The sequence below is a fragment of the Brachyhypopomus gauderio genome, chromosome 5, assembly GCF_052324685.1.
Source record: "Brachyhypopomus gauderio isolate BG-103 chromosome 5, BGAUD_0.2, whole genome shotgun sequence".
NCBI classification, from domain to species: domain Eukaryota; kingdom Metazoa; phylum Chordata; class Actinopteri; order Gymnotiformes; family Hypopomidae; genus Brachyhypopomus; species Brachyhypopomus gauderio.
The window spans coordinates 28,346,728-28,368,317 of NC_135215.1; the positions used below are offsets into that span (position 1 = coordinate 28,346,728).

The 21,590-nt window shown below is 46.1% G+C and overlaps 3 protein-coding genes and 1 non-coding gene across 4 annotated transcripts; 1 reads left to right on the forward strand and 3 right to left on the reverse strand.

The window, feature by feature from the left end:
• Nucleotides 1-2,708: 2,708 nt before the first annotated feature.
• Nucleotides 2,709-5,220, reverse strand: rpl18a (ribosomal protein L18a). Its single transcript, XM_077006885.1, has 5 exons — nt 5,063-5,220; nt 4,142-4,321; nt 3,662-3,791; nt 3,175-3,284; nt 2,709-2,852 (listed from the first exon to the last, which is right to left on the reverse strand). Exons 1-5 carry the CDS (start codon nt 5,078-5,080, stop codon nt 2,760-2,762), a joined length of 531 nt encoding a protein of 176 aa, XP_076863000.1. The 5' UTR covers nt 5,081-5,220; the 3' UTR covers nt 2,709-2,759.
• On the reverse strand, nt 3,453-3,589 carry LOC143515577 (small nucleolar RNA SNORA68). Its single transcript, XR_013131144.1, has one exon. It is a non-coding gene; the product is annotated as a small nucleolar RNA SNORA68 (small nucleolar RNA).
• Nucleotides 5,216-7,183, forward strand: commd9 (COMM domain containing 9). Its single transcript, XM_077006884.1, has 6 exons — nt 5,216-5,495; nt 5,685-5,810; nt 5,903-6,042; nt 6,175-6,209; nt 6,301-6,404; nt 6,533-7,183. Exons 1-6 carry the CDS (start codon nt 5,445-5,447, stop codon nt 6,668-6,670), a joined length of 594 nt encoding a protein of 197 aa, XP_076862999.1. The 5' UTR covers nt 5,216-5,444; the 3' UTR covers nt 6,671-7,183.
• Nucleotides 7,184-7,638: 455 nt separating this feature from the next.
• On the reverse strand, nt 7,639-21,465 carry fcsk (fucose kinase). The gene is made up of 23 exons (XM_077006887.1): nt 21,300-21,465; nt 18,576-18,727; nt 18,011-18,061; nt 17,238-17,363; nt 17,069-17,141; nt 16,829-16,926; nt 16,666-16,746; nt 16,352-16,471; nt 16,013-16,184; nt 15,807-15,913; nt 15,543-15,644; nt 14,748-14,921; nt 14,383-14,456; nt 13,863-14,221; nt 13,183-13,399; nt 12,927-13,093; nt 12,624-12,851; nt 11,958-12,101; nt 11,472-11,591; nt 9,781-9,968; nt 9,594-9,693; nt 8,951-9,174; nt 7,639-8,732 (listed from the first exon to the last, which is right to left on the reverse strand). Exons 1-23 carry the CDS (start codon nt 21,394-21,396, stop codon nt 8,646-8,648), a joined length of 3,261 nt encoding a protein of 1,086 aa, XP_076863002.1. The 5' UTR covers nt 21,397-21,465; the 3' UTR covers nt 7,639-8,645.
• Between the last annotated feature and the right edge of the window lie 125 nt (nt 21,466-21,590).

Consider the following 21,590-nt stretch of genomic DNA (forward strand, 5'->3'; position numbering starts at 1 on the left):
TCAAAATAACTCAGATTTGTTTTACCTTATTTGAAAGTTTCTTTTGAAAAACTGCTACTATATCTCATATGTGCAACACACTTGTGAATACAGTTGTGATCAAATTTATTCAACCCCCACTGAAATAAAGTGTTTTGGCCAGTTTGACATTGATTTTGATCATTTCAGTCATCTTATTTACAATTATATCAAAGAGGCACTTATAAATTAGACAAACATAACATAATATTTATGATGGAATAACCACAAATGTCTTTACTGTGCTCACATCATTATCAGTTTTATTCAACCCCCTAGTGACATTATTTTTTAGTACTTAGTACAACATCCTTTTCCAGTTATGACAGCTTTCAAGCGTGAAGCATAGCTTGACACAAGTGTCTTGCAGCGACCTATGGGTATCTTAGCCCATTCTTCATGGGCAAAAGCCTCCAGTTCAGTCACATTCTTAGGCTTGCGCACTGCAACTGCCTTCTTTAGGTCCCACCAGAGGTTCTCAATTGGATTTAAGTCTGGTGATTGCGATGGCCACTCTAGAATGTTCCAGCCTTTCATGTTCAGCCATGCTCTAGTGGACTTGGATGTGTGCTTCGGATCATTGTCCTGTTGGAAGGTCCAACGTCTCCCAAGCCGCAGGTTTGTGACTGACTCCATCACATTTTCCTCCAAGATCTCCTGGTACTGAAGGGAATTCATGGTACCCTGCACACATTGAAGCTTTCCTGTACCATTAGAAGCAAAACAGCCCCAAAGCATAATTGACCCCCCGCCATGCTTCACAGTAGGCAAGGTGTTCTTTTGTTCATAAGCCTGGTTCTTCCTTCTCCAAACATAGCGCTGGTCCATTGTCCCAAACAGTTCTAATTTAGTTTCATCTGACCACAGTACACTGTTCCAAAACCTTTGTGGCTTGTCCACATGACTTTTGGCATACTGCAGTCGACTTTTCTTGTTCTTTGGAGTCAGCAAGGGGGTGCGTCTGGGCGTTCTGGCATGGAGGTCTTCGTTATGCAGTGCGCGCCTTATTGTCTGAGCTGAAACTTCAGTGCCCACATCTGACAGGTCTTTTTTCAGTTCCTTAGCAGTCACGCGGGGATTTTTCTCCACATTACGCTTCAGGTAGCGCACAGCAGTCGCGGTCAGGATCTTCTTTCTGCCACGACCAGGTAACGTTTCCACTGTGCCCTTTAACTTGAACTTGCGAATGATACTTCCGATAGTGTCTCTTGGAATATTTAACAACTTCGCAATCTTTTTATATCCATTGCCATTCTTGTGAAGAGCAATAACCTCTTCTCTTGTCTTCTGGGACCATTCTCTTGCCTTCACCATGCTTGGAAACACACCAGTAGATGTCTAGAAGGAGCTGAGTATCACAGTCCTTTTAAATCTGCCTAATTGGTGCTTATCATGCTTGATTGCTGCTCGTTGACATCCACAGATGTTTTCAATACCTGATGGAAAACACTGGAATGAACCTCTGTTCTTAGGAGTGGTAGTCGTAAAGGGGTTGAATAATTGTGTCAATGAAGAAATCACAAAAAGGCCATTTAATACTTTATGACAAAAAAAATTGATGCTATCTTAGTTGCATTTAGTTCTTTAACAAGTCCTTGTAAGATTTCATTATGAACACAATTACAAATGTGCACTGAATTCCATAAAACCCTTCGCAGCATTGGGGGTTGAATAAATTTGATCACAACTGTATATTATTGAATTTATGTTCCAACACATACACACCCATCCACCAACGAGGCAATCCTACCCCAAGGGGAGACCAGGGTTTTTTCTTCTCCATCTGAGTAAATGGATCTACACAGTTCCCACTATCACCCACCCTCACCCCCCGTCTACCTGGAGATGTCTGCATATACATAACAAAGGACAGGCCTGGATGGCCTGGTGCCCAGCACCTCGTCTTTTGACGAGCTCCTGGTAGCTAGTAGGGGACTATGAAAATGCTTGGAGTCCTAGTGTTAAGTTGCTAATATGCACTTTTTAAGTTGGCGATTCTGAATTCAGAGGGTTGTTCATTATGGAGTCCATTGAACATTTTTTACAGCCTTTTGTCGTCAAAACAGTAGACCAGGTGTACTCAACTTAATTTGTCCGCGGTCCAATTTTGGCAGATACCTGTGACCCGAGGTCCGGTGCAGCGGGGGTGGCGAACGTAACACTCGTGACGGAGTGTTTTTTCAATAGCCCTGAAATAAATGATACGGTTTTTTTTTGGTCCGTATCCAGTTAATCAGGAATGAGATTGGGTCCGGACAGGATATATATTGCCAATATAGACAAAATATATTTTGTCCCCTACTTTTACAACACCAAGGAAATCCTATCAAGTTTAGCAGCAGTACTAATAATTTGTATCTAATAACTTGCTGTAACTTTCCTAGCCACAACTATTCCGTAGATTTCTGATGTTTGTTTGGTGAAGTACTACAGTACTAAAACAGAATTGGAATCTTTGAACTGCAGACCAAACATTCAGTATGCTAAAATGAAAATGATGAAAAGGTTTCCACATCTTGTTTTTAAAAATAAGTAGGGTACAGTGGGTACGGAAAGTATTCACATGAGATTTTTTATTTATTTTAGCAAATGGCTGCAATAATACAAAGCATGAAGAATTTAAAGTCTGAATATTTTCTGCACCCACTGTATATCCAGATTTTCACCTGAAATCATAGTCAGACAATCAGTTGTGTGATATTTTTTTCTTTAATTCCCCAGTAAACTGAACAGCATGAACTTTAGTAGAAGGTGTTTGGTCTCCTGGTGGTGAAGCGGGGCTTGTGTTGCTGCCGCAGGATCCTGTGGGGCAGGGGGAACTTGATCTTGGAGTCCTGTTAGACACAGAAAAGTGTCATCAACCAAGGGTTATGCTCATTTCAACTAAAACAAAACTACTGTCCTGTGCCTGGATGTTGCCAGATGTTAAAGCCGCCAGATTCTAAGATGGAAGACTTGATCTGGAAGAGGAATTTGGCCGTTTTATCGCAGGTTTTTTAACCGGAGCTGGTCACAGTACCAGGTCGGTGAGAGACCTGCTGACTGGTGCATTTAACCCACACGGATATGGCCTCTGTACCAGCACCGAACTTAGGGAACGTTTACCTGAGGCAAGACACAGGAAGCATTTCTATTGATGGGAAAGGGCACACTTACATGGAACTGCTTGATGGCAGGTCTACGACATTTGTTGGCTGCGATCACCTGCACCTTCATGATCTGAATCGCATGTGCGCGGGCACGGTGACGGGCACCCATGTCCCGGTCTGAACACAATTCAAGAGAAGAAAAACTCAGCAGAGAACATGACTACATCAAATTAATAGCAAAACATGATGCCCTGCAAAGTCTGACCCCAACAATGTAGGTCTAAATATACACAGCTTCTTGCAGTCAACAAATTTAAAGACATGCATAACAAAGCATGCCATTTTATATGTTCAACCTTGGATTCACTTTCACTAGCACAAAACAGCTTATGAAAGGCGACAAGGTCCTTTGGTTTTTCTTTGCGCACACATAGCAAGAACATTATACGTAGACAATAATGGTCCTTAGATTTGTGTGCCATATTTGGGGAAAATAGCAGTGTTCAATTGCACGTAAAAAGCATCAGATCGGCGTGCAAGCCGGCGGGACTCACAGCACTGGGTGACTGCTCCGGAGGTGGTCAGGTCTCTGTACTCGCGGTACATGTTGTGTGTGCCACTGCGGGAGTCATAGCGCAGCCAGATGCCGAAGTTCTTCACCTTCAGGGGACTCTTCTCATGGACCTGCACAGGACAAAGAGAGGCCCAACTGCTAAACATGCTATTCTAGAATTATGGCTCTGCAAAAAAAAGTTAAGCTTCTACAATAACTAATTTATCGTCATTTGTAAGGGACAGCAAATGTTGCAAAATAACATGACAACCCTTCACATTTCCTGCAGTTAATCACTAGTCCGTTAAAGCCAATAAGGGCTGTCCCCAGTCATGAAGCATTTTCTCTAGTTCAACTCACCTTTGGCACTCATACTATTTATTTTCTAATCAATAAACACTGTAAACTTCAATAATTTGGTCCTCCTGGAGATCTGACATTCCTTCCCACTCTGAGCAGGAAATCACAGCATTGTGCTTACCAGGCCACAGTACACAGTCTCTCCAGAAGCCTTCTTCATCTTCCTCAGCTGAGACACAAAGTACCAGAAGCGAGACTTGGCCACCACATGGTTGGGCGCAAAGATCCTCATGCGATACAGAGGAGGAGCCGGGTTCTTGGCGGAGGGCAACAGACGGCCCACAACTTTGTACTCCCTAAGCTGAAAGAAGAAAAAACATCAACCGGTTAATTTAGATACGAATCACACCAATTCCACCACCACACACCAAAACTCTCGTTTCAAAACTACCCCAAGGTGAATATACTGCTTCCTCCAGAAGCATAAACACTGGCTGATTATCTTTTTTGTGTCAAACATTTTTTATTTCAGCAAAGAACTTCTCTCATCTTGAGTGAAACTCGCACCCCGAGTTCCAGCATCCACGCTGGGTTAACGGGCTTCACCTGCGGAGCCCTAACCGAGACATTTCACCCCAACTTTACTGGTTTTGAAAGCTGTAATTTAGCGTCAACACTTCCACGTCTCGGTCCGACGTCCCTGTACCGGCAACAGCACGCTGAGAAACTCCACAGCTAATTATCCATTTAGCTAACCAGCTAGCCCACTCCCCACTACCATACACCCTCGACTAGACCGTCTAGGACAAAGTTCGCCTTGACGAGAGTGCAAATTTGTGCAGTAACTACCATCGGCGACTCACACCGAGGAGTTAAATGTGAAACACACCCAGTGAACCCAGCCTGGCCCACGCCGCATGGCTGCCGGACGCCATGTTGCAACCCCAACAGCCTTATTAAAACCGGACCTATATAACACTCTTACATCAAATGCGCAAACGGGGAACTAAAATGTCGATGCCCCATCACATCACGGTGTGTTACAACACTTAAATATGAGAGAAGATCGAGAATCGGCTGTTTAAAAGTGACAATTACGTACTGTGCCAGACGCCTTCATGGTGTCTCGCTGACGGCCACAGTGAAAAGGAAGAGGCGGGGCGGAGCGAGCCTACGTCATCACTCTCGTCATACGTCACCACTCTCTTCTTCTGCTGTCGAACCGCAAACCGCGCGCGTGAGTGCGCCCCCTACTTTGTGGCGCCTCTTACTGTTTGCGATGTGTGAATTGTGGCGAGTCGTTCTGCTTGCGATTAAAAAAAAGCTGCTGTTCAGAAAACCGTAGCACGAATTGCATGTGTGTTATGTTGCTGGTGCATTAGATAGCGATATAAATGTTACATGTAAGAAAAAAGGCAACAGGAAATAAATCTCCAAGAGTCAACACCGTGTGACATCTGATCACATGACAGAGACAGTTCAAGATGGCGTCAATCGAGGAAAAACATTTCAGTTCATTAGAGCTCCTGTTAAAGGTTTGGATTTTAGCGGACCAACTTTTAAACGGTTTTAGTTTTAGTTAAAAACTAGCTATTCGTCTCAGTTATATACACTAGTTATATGTCCCAGCGTAATTGATTTTTTTACTTTACTGCATCAGAGATTAAAATGGACTTTTATTGCCCAACGCTAGATTTAATTAATCGTTTGCATACATTGTTTAGGCTCCGTCCAAGGACGCAGTGCGGCAGCTGTGTACGGACAGTGTCCGGTCCGGGGCGCACCAGTCACGGGCATTAGTGGACCGGGCCGCGCGGGTCCTCTCCGTGTCCAGCGATGAAGCGGCGCAGGTGAACCTGAGGATTGAATGGTCGTCTGTAGTTTTATAATGATCCTAATTTGTAGCATCAAGGGCATTTCAGTGCAAGTCTTTATTTTTCAGGTGCTGACCGCTCTTCACCTGCTCTCGCATCATGTCGTGTTCCACAACCTCACAACACCGGAACAAATCCTGTCCATTTTCCCAGAGACTTTCCACCCGAACCTCAAAAATCTCATTACCAAGATCCTACTGGAACAAAGGTTTTTATAAAGTTACTGTAGGATGAATGTAATCATTCGTATTACTATGTTAAATGTATTATTACAATCATAATAATAATAAATAAGGTTATTTTGGTATTTATAGTCTAATTTCTCATTTTTGTTTTTCAGTGTGACCTGGAGAAATGAAGCTTTGGCCAATCAGAGTGCGTACTGGACACTATGACTAGTTGTTTTCTTGATTGCTTTTATTAGGTTATGTAGCCAATCTACAACAGTTCTGTGCTTGTGCTGTAGTCTCTTTGCCACAGCTCGTAGATATGGAGTGGAGGGTGGACATAAAGACAGCTTCGGACTCAGTCAGTCGCATGGCCGTGCCTACCTGTATTTTAAACATGAAGGTATAGTGGAGTAAGAAGCCTCACGGTTCTGTACATTTTACATTTGCTCTGCCATGTGCAGTTAGCTCTGCAGACAGAAGAGATGGTGTTTAGTCTGCATTGTGTAACCATTTGTGTGAATGTTGCAGATCCATGATTCGCCTCGTGTCAATGGCAGTCCCTGTGAGTCTTCAGTCACCGTGGAGTTAAGCAGAGAAACCCTGGACACCATGCTGGACGGCCTGGGCCGCATCCGGGATCAGCTGTCTGCCGTCGCTGGGAGATAGTCTGGACCTGTCACACGCCGGACCACACGCAGCCCGTCTGCAGCGTAGTCAGAACCTGATTACCAGTGTAGCAGTCTCACACTTCCAGTCCTCACACCAGTAGAGTGTTTTGGGGGTGGAGGGGGGGGGGGGGGTTGCCTTTGCATCATTTCTGGACTGTCAGCTGACACAACACTTTTCAGCAGCGTAAATGTATGGAAATGAACATTGGGGACTCCAATCTTGCCAACAGCTGACTGATGTGCTGTAAAAGTGAGAAGAACCCAGGCAGCCATTCTTGCCCTTGCAGTAATGTCAGTTGCTTTTCCAAGGCCCTCACAGATGGCCTAACTGGCATTTAAACAGACTGGTGGACATTATGGTGTGTCATTTTATAAGGGTTTTGTAAATATATGCTATACAAAGTTCATCAGTTTGCAAACTAACTCAATATACACTTAATATTGTGTTACTTTATGTAAAATAACAGCACTGACTGAAATAAAGAAAAAAAACACATTAAATATGGTTTTTGGTCAAGCTTCTTAGAGACTAATCAGAATCAGAGACTGGTAGATAGAGGGGGAAAAGGTTTGCCGTAAAACCATAAAAAATAAACTACATTTAAAAGGATATGAATGGATGCATTTGAAAGCCTGTAATTTCATAGGGACTGAAGAGGACTGGTAAAATGGTGAGTACCCTGGATTTTGGCCCACAGTCTAGCCAACTCTCCATTGGCAGTATCGAGCCTGGTTATCTCTGCCTTGTATGGTGATACTGGACCTGCAACCATATTGGATCCACGTTCAAGACGCACAAAGGCTAGTCTGGTGGATATGACAGCCCTGCTTTCATGTTCAACTCTTCGTGCAACGTCAACATGGCAATAACTTGGTCAAAATGAATAGCATGGACTTGTGAAATCAGTTCACAGAAGTACAAATTGTAGTCAAAAGTTTTAAATGAAAGAAGTGGTCAGATAGCACTTATATACGCAAAACAATTTATTAGTTTAAAAGAAAGTTTCTTCACCTTTGTAGTTCTGAATTTCTTTTCCTATTACAAAATGTTACATATTTTTAACATGGAAGCAAATTTTTTTGATCAATACACAGTAATTTAAGAAATTAGGTCCCAAGATGATTTGTAAAATCTCATTTGTTCTTCAAATACGTCCTAAAACCTGATTTATAGTCTTCATTAACACGGATAAATATTTACAGACACCCTCACCGCACACCCCTTACCCTCTGGGAGAATCAAGGCATAATCCACATACACCATTGGCTGGTAAAAATAAAAATATTTTATGAGAAACTCATATTTTCACAAAAAAGGCCCCACGTTACAGTTGTGCCTGTTATTTTTAATCCTTCAATCTAGAACTGGGACACATTAAAAAGTAAAGTATGTAAACGGGTACATTGTAAACGCTTATTGTTGGTTCACAAGTTTCTTTGACGGGCAGGATCACCATGACAGATTCCACACCCTGACACTGTTGATGTTGGCACTTCTATGCATATTGACACTTTATGTGGATTGTATATTGCTGTCCTGTGCACAATCCATATGTTACTTTTATATTGTCTGTATATTGTCTGATTTTTTTTTACCAACATCCAGAACTGAATTGTGCCAGCATGTGTGTCATCAAACTTAATGTTAGTTCATTTAGTGTTTGCTATGTACCTGTAGTACGGTAGTATGTCTGCCAAATACTGCAGACTTCATTTGCATATTGCAGCCCTCCCTGTTATCAGTACTGCAAGGGTCAATACTGTGATCATCTAATGTCCACACCATGAAACTGCCATCACTGCATTGCCCAGCTGCAGATAGTCTTGAGTAACCACAGGTTTCTTCCACATGATCATAATACACACGTATTACAGTTGCGTAGTTTGACCTCCGACACTGGAGTAAATCTCACAATCACTTTGGCAGAAATTCTGACATTCTATAGTGCAATATGTTTGCTGCTGTGTGTGTGTCACTGAGACTGTCGTGTGTTTCGCTGCAGGACTGTAATCCCGTCTGTGTCCAACTCCACGGAGTGTACGCTGAAGTCTCCGAGGCCCTGTAGAACAACACACTAATCCTGAACAGTGCCAAAGATTAAAGATGCAAAAATGAATGGGTTTATTCTGTGAATATGCCTTTAGTAATTTAGTAATTAAGCTACTTTAGTAATTAAACTACTTTAGCAATTAAACTACTTTAGCAATTAAACTACAACATCCTTTGGTCTGGCCGTTTCAAGCCTGAGGTAAGTCTAGGCTGGACTGTGTCTCTCACCTGTGTGCTGCGGAGGATCTGCTGCACCTTCTCCTCCTGATGGGCATCACGCGTGAGTATGAAAAGGAAGCCACCACCTCCTGCCCCCGCCAGGCTTTGTCCTAAGGTCAGAGGTCGAAGGGCATTCATCATGGTTCTCACTGCAGCTGGTTCACAGCCTGGAGCCATCGCTTTCTTCTGCTGCCAGTAGCGGTCAATGCAGGCTCCCAGTCCAGGGAGAGATCCTGGGGTGGAGGGGGAGAGAGGGAGTGAAGGGAGGGAGAGAGGGAGGAAGAGAAGGGGCAAAATTCAATCTGCAGGGGTTCTCAAATGAGCCTTTACCCAGTTCTTTAAAAAAAAAAAGCCTTACTGCACATTGCCAACAGCACAGTGCTCATGTCAACACACCTTTACTCAAAACACATAAAATGAAAATAAAAGCACTCATGGGTGAATAACATCCCACACAGAACAGGCCAAACAACTCAAGCAAGGGGTTTCACACTCATTCTGAGTCTCATTCTTCCATTCACTGTAATAGAAGCTGGGATGTACCCATTTACCCATGTCAGACACTAAACAAAACCTTTATCAATGTCCTGGTTTGGACAGCTGACACAGTACTGCAGAAGCTGTGTGTTGTGTGTGTGTGTGTGTGTCTCACCCTCAGTGCAGGCCTGAGCACAGGCCTCAGCATTGCTCACCAACTCCTTCGCGTTCTGCACAATGGACGGTAGGCGACTGTACCAGTTCCGCACCACATCCTACAACACACACACACGTTCATCTTAGAAGGAACGATACAGTGTGTGTGTGTGTGTGAGACAGACAGGGCGGAGTCCCGGCCTGACCTGTAGGAGGTTGCGTGCCAGACGTGTCTTTCCGGTGTACACCAGCAGGAGGCGCCCCTGCAGCGCAGCGAGGAAGTCCGGGGGAACGGCGAGCTGCTCCACGTCCACTCGAAGTGGCAGCGCGGCACGTGAGCGGGACAGCTTCAGCCCGCCCACCAGCCCCCCAACCTGGTCCTGCCACCCCCCACCTGTGAGTCAGCAGCGCAGGGGAAGAGAACAACTGAGCACGTTCACACAACACAGTGACTCAGTGTTAGAGCTGAGAGGAATCAGACCTATCAGACGAGAACATGCTGATTATGGTTGTCTGCAGTGTGAATGCTTCAAGCTGATCACAGTGACACTCCTAACAAGAGAGCACTTATCATGTGACCTCAGGCCTTAGATGATAATCCCACATGTGGGAGATAACTTGTAACGGCGGTGGTAGGGACGCACACACCGCGTTAGAGAGAGCGAGAGAAAGGTGGAACCAAGTGCCACAAAAAATAACAGAACTAAAAGGAGCGCCTGAATAAACGCGGACTGCTCAACGCGTAAAAAGAAATAAAGCAAAAACAAGGACGTCAGGGGAAGTAGCTGACTAATAGCAAAAGGCTATTCAAACAAAAAACCCTTCCCATACAAACAGCAACGGGATAGGAAGGTAAACAGGTGAGGAAAACTTGAGGGAGGTCAGTAAGCGACGCAGGAGAGGACTCGAAAAAGACAGAGAAGATAGAAAAGAGAGATAGGTGGCGAGACACCTAAAGAGGCAAACGCTGCAAAACAGAGTAAGAGAGAGGCTGAGAGCGTAACGGCATAACCACAACGAATCAGCAATGATCCGTCTCCACTGGCTTCCTTAAGAAGCCATGGCAACAGGTGAGACAGATCATTGCTGATTGCGTTGCTGGAGTCTAGGACTGGCTCGGGTGCCCCTTGTGGATGTAGATGGCACGGCATCCGAGCCAGCCCTGACATAACTATTAGGTTTAGCGTGTCTGCTCATACCACACAAACTGTTTAAGCCCACCATACAATGATACAAGTGAGGAAATTCTTCAGCTCTGTAGGTTCATATCCACATTGACTCAAAGCCCTGCACATCTGCTCCTCCACCCCTCCAACCTGTTGTCCTCCACCCCTCCCACCTGTGCTCCTCCACCCCTCCCACCTGTTCTCCACCCCTCACACCTGTGGTCCTCCACCCCTCCCACCTGTGCTCCTCCACCCCTCCCACCTGTTCTCCACCCCTCACACCTGTGCTCCTCCACCCCTCTCACCTGTACTCCTCCACCCCTCCCACCTGTTGTCCTCCACCACTCCCACCTGTGCTCCTCCACCCCTCCCACCTGTGCTCCTCCACCCCTCCCACCTGTTCTCCACCCCTCCCACCTGTGCTCCTCCACCCCTCCCACCTGTGCTCCTCCACCCCTCACACCTGTACTCCACCCCTCACACCTGTGCTCCTCCACCCCTCACACCTGTGGTCCTCCACCCCTCCCACCTGTTCTCCACCCCTCACACCTGTGCTCCTCCACCCCTCACACCTGTACTCCACCCCTCACACCTGTGCTCCTCCACCCCTCACACCTGTGGTCCTCCACCCCTCCCACCTGTGATCCTCCACCCCTCCCACCTGTGCTCCTCCACCCCTCCCACCTGTACTCTTCCACCCCCCTGCACATATGCTCATCCACCCCTCCCACCTGTGGTGAGTATCTGCTCCAGGTGCAGCACGGCGTGGATGAGAGAGCTGGTGTCGTAGCTCCGCCCAGTACACCTGTACACAGCAGCCAGAGCCGCACCTGCTAGAATACTGCTAGTACCTGCACACACACACACACACACACACACACACACACACAAACTCCACTCGACATTGGCCTCCACTCCACTCCTTTGTCACATTCCACTCCCAATTCACAATCAAAAGTCATATTTCCTTGAAATAGTGTGAAATGCTCTCAAACACACACATACCCACACTCACCAACACACACACACACACACACACACACACACACACACACACACACACACACACACACACACACACACACACACACACACACACAGAGCCCCATAGACACATGTCCACACACACACACACACATACACACACACACACAACCCCATAGACACATGTCCACACACACACACACACACACACACACACACACACACACACTGACCCAGCCCAGAGCCGTGAGGTAACAGAGACCAGCTGTGCAGTTCCAGTCCTCCACCCCAGAGCTGCAACAGCTGCTGCTCCAGCGAGAGAGGAGACGAAAGACACACCACGTCACTGCACACACACACCGCCTTTAACAGGGCACCTGCAACACACACACACACACACACACACACACACACACACACACACACACACACTCCTCAGCAACTTAGCAGTAAAATTATAAGGCATTTTCAATAATAGAATATCATATATACTGTATTGTAATTATACAATATAAGTTTCCAAACTGGCACCCAGGAAAGGGTATGTGACATTATTATTAAATATAACTACTATTAAATTATGTGAGGTTCATGTCAACATACTGATCAACATATGATCACTAGGTACATTTTCTGCTTAAGAAATATATGCCCTTTAGCCCAAAACGTGATCTGATGTTTTGTACAGTGTAGTACAGTTTTAGTAAGTCACAGGTACAATGTAATATCACAGAGGTCGTCCATCATGAAGTGATAAGTCATGAGATCTTGGAATGGAACAATCATTACAACATGATCATTACAATCATTACTATCTGATCAATATTTACACACATAAGTAAGCTTGTAATACTTTCACACTCAGAGGACCAATCATGGCATCAACAGGAGAACCTGACCAGGTGCGTGGGGCTGGCAGTGGTCGTCCAGGTCGGCGAGCGTTTCACAGACGACTCGCGAGGTCAAGCTGCAGCCGGCCGCGCCACTGGTGCTCACCAGGAACAGGCGGGGCTCGGCCACGCGGCGGGCCTTGGCTCCGATTGGCCGCCTGCCGTCCACCCTGACCGCCACGTTCATGACCACGCCCCCATGCTCAAACGCGATTGGGGGAGTGTCGCTCCAGCCGCCTGGAGACAAGAGAGTGTCAGACCACGCCCACGGGCTCGTCCCCGTCCGGGTTCACGTAAGGAGTGTGAACTCACCGGACAGGTCCAGTCTGGCGGGACACTCCACCTCCTGCCACTCGCCCAGGGGCGGCATGTCGGCCTGCGAGGTGAAGACGAACTCACGCGCAGACATCACCGCCTTCCTCAGGAGAATCTGTCCCGCCCCTTCATAGTGGCGTGCAGCCCGCACCAGCAGATCTGGCCTGCAGGGGGCGATAACGTCAGCCGTTCGCATTGAAACCTGTTGGCCCTCCGCGGGCCGCGGGTCGCGTCCTCTGCTCCGTGAACTCACCTGCTGAGCCAGGCGACTCTCTGATTGGCCAGCTCCTGGACGCCGGCTGCCAGCTTGCCCTGTTCCAGCAGGCTGAACGCTGGGGCCCAGGACGGGTTGGCGGCCGGGCCGCTCCTCAGACCCCCATGACCCTCCCCAGCCAGGGAGCCCAACACGTCAGCGATGCACGCCAGAGTCCGTGCGGCCACACCCAGGTCACCACTGCTGCCCGACGCCACTGTACAGAACGCCCAACCGCGAAGCACACGCAGACACATTCACACACACACACGTTTACAAGGGAACTGGATAAGACGTAAATATGAGTGAGTGTGATTTCTGTGAGTGATTTTTCTGAGTGTGAGTGTGATGAGGCGGGACCTGCATGTTCCTGCATCAGTATTTCTTATAGCCAATTATGGCCATGTGACCACACTGTTCAACTCGTACTCCTCCCTGCTGACTTTAGCCATTCACTACAGTATGTTACCTAGATGAGCAGGCTACATATCCTCATTTAAATCACTTACGAAAAGGCATATTATCAGAGACATTGAATATTCAAATCAGATTATATATAATAGTTGTTTTCTGACCATTGGAGCCACAATGCTTCGATTCTGGAAAACCCATTTTGTAGGGACATTTTTTAAATGTCCTAAGAAACCTAAGAATAGAAGAAATGTTCACCATCTCCTCACCAGAGTCCAAGGCTTCCAACAGAGCCCCCTGCTGGCCAGCCAACACTGCTGCTCTGATTGAGGGCAGGAGGTTGTGGTCCGCATGGCACTTCAGCGTGTCCACAGCTCTCCTCCGACCTGCACTAAAGAACAGCTCCTCTCTCCACCGCAGCTCCCCCTGCTGGTCAGTCAGAGACAGTACCTCCCTGAGCGAGAGTCGCCAGGCTGCCCTCCAGCTCTCCGCAGAGCCAGAGCCGCACAGAAGGAAGCGCACGCCCTCCAGCCCCACGGCGCCTCCCTGAGGCCTGAACACCGGGAACAGACGGGCGTCGAGCAGGCATCGCCGTGCTCCGCTCTGGGCTCCCCACAACTCCTCAGGGCTGTTACACACACACACACACACACACACACACACACACACACACACACACACACAACACACACACACACACACCAAACAATGGTACCATTTTTGGCGCAGGTCTTCTCAAAATTACTCTCAAACTATCATAGGACGGGGGGTTTGTGTTCGGTCCCTAACTCTATTCCAGAGTGACTGAAGAAATGACTCCATGATTTGTTGAGAAAGGAACCAGCGGTACCATCACTAGGAGCCTGGAAAATAGAAAAACGTAAACAATTAATTTAAAAAAACAGTCAAAAAGCAGAGAGGCACAGATGCATCGACACGGCAATGCCCTCAGTGTATATTACGCCCCCAGCTCAACTCTAACACCTCAGCTGCTTCAGAACAGGTGAACATAAGTAGCTGGAATGTACACAGAACCAGGCTTAGCAATGCAATGGTGGGTTGGTTTGAGTCTCGTCCATGTAAGCAGTGAGAGACGTTCATTTGCAACCAGCTCCAAGTCAGAATCATGCCTGCACACCCAGTGACATTAGTACCTCCAAGCTGTCGTGAGCCCCAAACACCGTGAACACTGTTAACTTCAGCTCTCCCAGCTGCACCCTGTGTCCCTGAATGATGATGTCACTGGTCAGAGGTGTGCCCTGCATGTATGCCGATGAAGCCAAGTCCAGGCCTGACAGGAGGCACCCAGAATGCACCTGGAGTGGACCCTGGGAAGGAAATCACATAATCCAGTCAACCACACAATCCTGGATTAGCCTTCGATTCAGTGCATCAAACATGTCCCTGTGAGCATAAAGCCTGTGCAGATAAAACAAACACGCCGAAAGACAACTGTCAGCCAAACAGCACCAGCAAGGTACAAGAGCACCTGTATTTACAGGGCGGCCGGGCGTTAAATCCAGGCACACAGCTTGGGTGGCTGGCTCCCTTCCAGGAATCTAACTGCCTCAAAGCTCATAAGCAGCATGTCATGAACCATCATGCCTGCTGGGCTGAAACGTATCCGCCCATCAGCTGAAGAGCTCCACGCCAAACCCAGCAGAGGCGGGTTAGCACACCTGAGATGGTAATAAGCAAAAGTGCTGCGAAAGCGTTGCGAAATCGATGCTCGTGCTCAGGTACCATGGTGCAGGGCCCCTCAGAGAATAGCCTGTGCTTGTATGTACACACCACGTTGAGCAGAAGGCGTTCAGGTGCTACAGTCACCGAGAGACTGGGCCAGGATACGAAGGAGATTGCTGATCGGGGAACAGAATCGCACAAGGCCCGCAGAGCAGATTCCTAGGTAGAAATTCACCATCACTTGTAAGAGTTCAGGTCTTCCTAACCTGTAGGTGGCAGTGTTGCAACACAGCCCCTGTTGCAACATGAACGGCTCCTTCCAGCACACTGTTAATTACCCTGCTGGCCTCACTCACACACTGCAGCTCCTGCAGAGAGGAGAGAAAGTCACACAAAAACCAAAGCACATCTGCAACTTTGTTATTATTGTTTTTTTCTAAATGCACCATTTGTCTGAGAAAAAAATAGAATAGATTTTTCTAATCCAGAAAGTGGAGTGGTGGTTTACTATAACTCAACACTGGCCTCACCTGTATGTGGGAGAGAGTCTGCCTGTCTCTGCCTGCCTCTGTCAGACGTATGACGTGCTCTGTGCCTGACGATGTCAGATAGTCATAGCCGCCATCCGGAATGTACACTGCAAACACATTCACACGCAAACACTGTGACACAGGACACATGACACATCACAACAGAAAATTCAAGAGTCAGAGTAAGAGAGTAGGTGTTGAAATACCCAGACTCAGGGCAACGCCTCTCAAAGTCCTCCACAACACAGAACGAGCACTCCTCACTGCTGCCCCCTGTGGACCCAAAGGTGAACTGCACCCTGGTCTTTCACCATTCACAAACTCTGTTTCGGTGAGGTCTGAGCAGAGACTCTTCAGAATATCCAGAAAAAGAGAGATCTGCATGGAGGAGAAAGAAGGAGTGTGAAAAGTAAGGGTTGTGGAAGGTGTGTGTGTGTGTGTGTGTGTGTGTGTGTGTGTGTGTGTGTGTGTGTGTGTGTGTGTGTGTGTGTGTGTGTGTGTGTGTGTGTGTGTGTGTGTGTGTGTGTGCATGTGAGTCCGTGTACCTGTACGGGTGGAGCACCTGAGTCCATGCCCAGGTATGTGCAGCCATCAAGTGGTGGGGTGACATGAGTTTGTAAAAGTTTCTCAGATACATCCCTAGAGAAAAAAACAGGTCCAGACACCTGGACAGCAGCCCAACCCCAAACACCAAGAGCTTTAATAAAAATCTACAACATGGCAATAATCACATTTGAACAATGATTTGGGAGCGAGTTGACCATAATATAAAACTTTATCATTCATTGTCAATAAAATAAACAGGAACTTAGTTTTGAGGAAGTCTTAAAATTGGTTTTAGATATGAAAGTCATCATACCATAGGCACTTTCCCATCAGGCATTGCAGCAGTTCGGATAATCTCCTCTGAGCCACGGTAGATGATATCACGTACCCCACCCTGTCAACAGGTTCATTGTTCTTAGTGTGCAGCGTCAGCAATGGCGGCCCCTAAGTGAATGAGTACATTACCCAGCACTGACCTCTGCATCAGTGAGGTAGACACCATGGTGTGCAGCAAAAGGTACGTCACCAGGCAAGGATACCACACGCACTCCAGAGAAGTCCTTCCACGACATATCTGTAGAGACAAATGGCCATGCATTTAACATTTATATACGAGTATATGACTGTGTGTGTGTGTGTGTGTGTGTGTGTGTGTGTGTGTGTGTGTGTGTGTGTGTGTGTGTACAAGAGCTTAGATATGTTGTGTGTATGCTCACTCTGAGTGCTGGGGAGACTCAGAATCATGTCAGTGCTACACACCCAAACCCCCGGTGGAGAGCCAACACACATCTATAAAAAAGCATGCAGGTCAGAGCCATGAGCACCAGCAATACACGCAGCACTCAGTCATGAGATCCACTGTACAGCCAGAACCAGTTTGCTCACCTTGTTTGAAAGGCAATCCAGTAGCATGTCTAAACAACAAACTGGGCCCTCCACACACTGCTCAGCTACTGTCACAGGCATCCAGCAGAACGCCCTACTGCAGCCATCCCAGGGAAAATCCCTTCCCTGACACACACACACACACACACACACACACACACACACACACACACACACACACACACACACACACACACACACACACACACACACTGTGAATCCTTCCCCAAGTTTCCTCCATTAGTCATTCCTCTCCCAGTGAAACTCCATCCCACGTGATAGCGCCCAACCTGGAAGTGTAATGGCTGATAATGGTGTCCAGTACAGCCCATCACCTCATTCTTCTGGTTACGTATGTAACCTAACAGGCACCCTTACTCAGCGAAATACCTCAGTCACGCTTCCTACCCAGTAAGAACATGGTCATTCTTCTGGTTACGTATGTAACCTAACAGGCACCCTTACTCAGCGAAATACCTCAGTCACGCTTCCTACCCAGTAAGAACATGGTCATTCTTCTGGTTACGTATGTAACCTAACAGGCACCCTTACTCAGCGAAATACCTCAGTCACGCTTCCTACCCAGTAAGAACATGGTCATTCTTCTGGCCATGGACAGACGTGGCACCACTGGGGTTCAAACTTGAGGAAACACAACCTTGTACATGGTGAACAAGGCATTACGATGCTAAGCTACCCAGAAGTCCAGAAAGTGCCAGTTCTGTCCCCATGTTTTAGCAACATAAACGTATAGATGCAGAAGATCCTCTCACCGTGTGCAGAATGAGGATGTGTGCAGTGTCCAGTACGTCGGCCGTCACCACCTACATGTAAAACAATTGGACACACACACACACACACGTACAGACCTTGGCTCACCTTTCTTTAATGGCTAGGTGTTCGTTTTTTCAAATCCTTTTTAAGTTGAGCACAGTAGGCTCATAATGCTGTGTGACATGAAGAGTTGCACTAGATCTGTGGCCCTCTCAAGATAAGTGGGACTCCAGCAAAGTGTATGTCTATAGGCTTAACCCAAATATGACTGTGACCTGACTAAACACGTCTGAAAGTTAAACTAGCCCAGAGTCCGGACATTCTTCCTACTAAAGCTGATTGATCTGCCCCTTCCAGCACCTTACACTAATCTATTAACTCTTTTAATTATCTATTAATTAATCTATTATATTTGTTAGACATATTTTACTAAATACTGACTATACATTTTTTAAATACTACCTATCAGAAGCTAATATGAAATGTATGTAGATGAAAGCGTCTCTGAATCTTTGGCATCCACACTCCTATTGGACCGTGCTTGGGCCGTCAGCTGTCACTCACAGTATATCCCGCCCTGGCGCTGAGGTGCTCGGCGGCCACCAGCAGGGCATTGAGCGTGGCTCCCCCGCTGCCCAGGCGCTCCTTCGGGTCAGCCACGGTAAGCAGCAGGGCCCCCGGGGGCAGGAGCCCACGCTGCTGCCGCACCTCCAACTCTGCAACACAGCAGCAGCACCGCCCAAGGTGAAGCCAGTAGCAAGTAGCAGTAGCAAGAAAGTAGAAAGAAAACTATTGTTTTCAATCTTTAGAGCCTCTTTCTGAAATTCAAGGTTGCTGTATAGAATCCATACACAGGATTCAGACATAGCTAAACATTTTAGCAAGTATTCATAGCAAGTATTTTTGAGGTACATGTTGCTTTAGGAAACACCAAGTGACCAAGTGATGTACAAATCTGATACCAATGTAGAAATATCATTGTATTCCCCTGTGGGTCCCTGTGCTGTTTCTAAACAAATAGATTCAGTTTTAATAAAGGGATTCTTTATTTCTTCATAGCTTTGCATTTTGAGATATGTCTGTGAGTGTTAAATGATTACACAGAGCGGTAGCTTCTGAAGTACTGATCCTCAGCTCAAAATAGTGTTGCCAATTTTATCCTTGATGTTTTTATAAGCCACCAAAAGCTACAGTGAAGTATGTTGACATAACCCTTAATGCTGGTCTATAATTTAAGTCCCAGATATATAAAAGTGCCTATTATCTTTAAAAAAAAACATCCAAAATAGGAACAACCCAACATGAGGCTGAGAACCTAGAACTATATAACCTTACATTAGACTGGAGTTCACATGTGGACTTGCTGTATGGCCCTCAGGTTTGCTATTGTACAATTTAAATTTTAGCTGAGTCACTGTGGGCTTTATCTGAGACTTAGTGCGTTTAAAATGAGGCAGCACCTTTACTTTGGACAAAATACTGAACTCAGCATATTCTGTGTACACTGAATACCGATTGAAGTTCTGCTCTGATTATTGCTTATGATGTTTCAAGTCCTTAATGGTCTAGCTTCAGGATGGTCTTCTACTTGTTGGTCTCTTGAAGAACTATTGGCCATCCCGCACATTTCCCACCATTAAGGTAACTTAGGCCTACTGGTACGTACAAGTTGGTGAAAGACAATATTTCATAATGTAATGACTGGCCGCTCCTGAGAAAAAGAGCATGACAAGGACTCCCAGAATGCCATGTTCCTCACCGCAGACTATAAACTAGCTAGATGTTTACAGGAGGGGGCACCTATTGCACTGCAGATATTTATAATACACTAGGTATAAATCAGAAAGCTGACTATGATTTCAAATCCATTGATATTCTTTTTTAAATACTTTTTTATTAACATAAATGATGTAGCTGACAAAAGTGTTCACAATATTTTCCATTAATTAGTATTACAGACCACTAAGATCTATTCTGAATTTCTTAATTTCAACATTCACATTAATTGATGTATAAGAGATCCCACACATTGTGGTGGACAAACACTTTATTGAATATTGGCATATAGCATTGACATTAAAAAAGGAGTGTCTTCTGATTTACAGAGACACACTCATTACCACTCAAGCAGCTCATTTTTATACTGTAATAGATGATAAATAATATAAAATTAAAAACATCTCAATTAATATTGAGAGAATTAATGCAGCATCAATAAATTCTACAGAGAACAAAAACCATGTCAATAAAAACATTTACAGTCCTTCACTCCTATTCAACACCTGGTCTAATATTACTCAGAATCAACCACTAGTTTACTAGACTGGTTACACAAACACTTAATCACACCTTCCTGAACCCAGACTGGGAGTTTCAGGAACATCTACTGTTTCGTTGTTCTTAGTTTGCTCTTTATTGTGGTGTTACATGTCGACCAGAGGCGGATTCCCCCTGATCTGTGGGCTCTCTGAACGTTTCTTCCTCGTTCTTCTGGACTTTTTCCTTGTTCCTGAGGGCTTCTACTCTGACATCTGTACGTCTGGCCAGCACTGACCCAGGACTGCTTTGTTTTGGGCTCTTTCCCGGTGTTGTGCACGACTCCTCGGCAGAATCCGACTCCCCTCGTTTGCATGTATATAGACGACACAGATGATATCGTAGCATTATCTATATCCAGACCAAGACACTGACTCAAGCGTGTTAAATTTTTTAAATATAAAACACACTTGCTATACCGAACTTCACCTCTGACCACGTGACTTCGCAGTATTCCTTTATTACTCGTCATTACTGACCTTACATCTTTTACATCTTACTGCCAAAATGACTTTTTTTCTTAATATTTGACCCAATAAACCCTAAATATGTCTAATTATCTAGTTAGGACAAAACTAGAGTGCTGAATGAACTATGGTGATGTCAACACAATGCCTGTCGAAATGATACTCCAAATCTCTATCATCTTTATGCACATTCGGCACGCCTGTTTCAGTACCTGAATAAAGTTCGGCTAACACTCGCTAAAGCTGGAGAGAAAACCCAGGACACCACATATAAACGTAATGGACCACATATAAAAGTAACGGAGACTGAAGACACTTAGCCGAGGCAAAACCAAGCCAGCCATTTCGCTATTATATCGCTCAGCTATCTAAACTGAAAGTGAAACCCCACACAGAACCACTGCGTGTTGTTCGACTGGTGTATCACGGATCCTGCAAACTCCAGCAGGCTGGTCCAGAAGATGAGTCGCTTAGACGGTTCGGTGTCGGTTCTAGTGCAGCTTACCTCTCTGAAAAGCATACACGCTGTCTTTGTGCTGACATGTGAGCACCACGACAGTCCAGGCCGGGTCCCCGGGTGACTGTGCCCCTTTAAACGGCATGATGAAAAGTACCGACACAAGATCACAGTTTGTTTACTATTACAGGATCTTCCTGCAGGAGAAGCGGAAGGACGGACGCAGCACAGCAGCATGGCGCCCAAATTGAATTTATTTCCCTGATCCAGTCTAGTCTATGGAAGCCTATTTCCGCTACTCCATACAGTATCTCACAATGATGATTTAATATCTCAGTA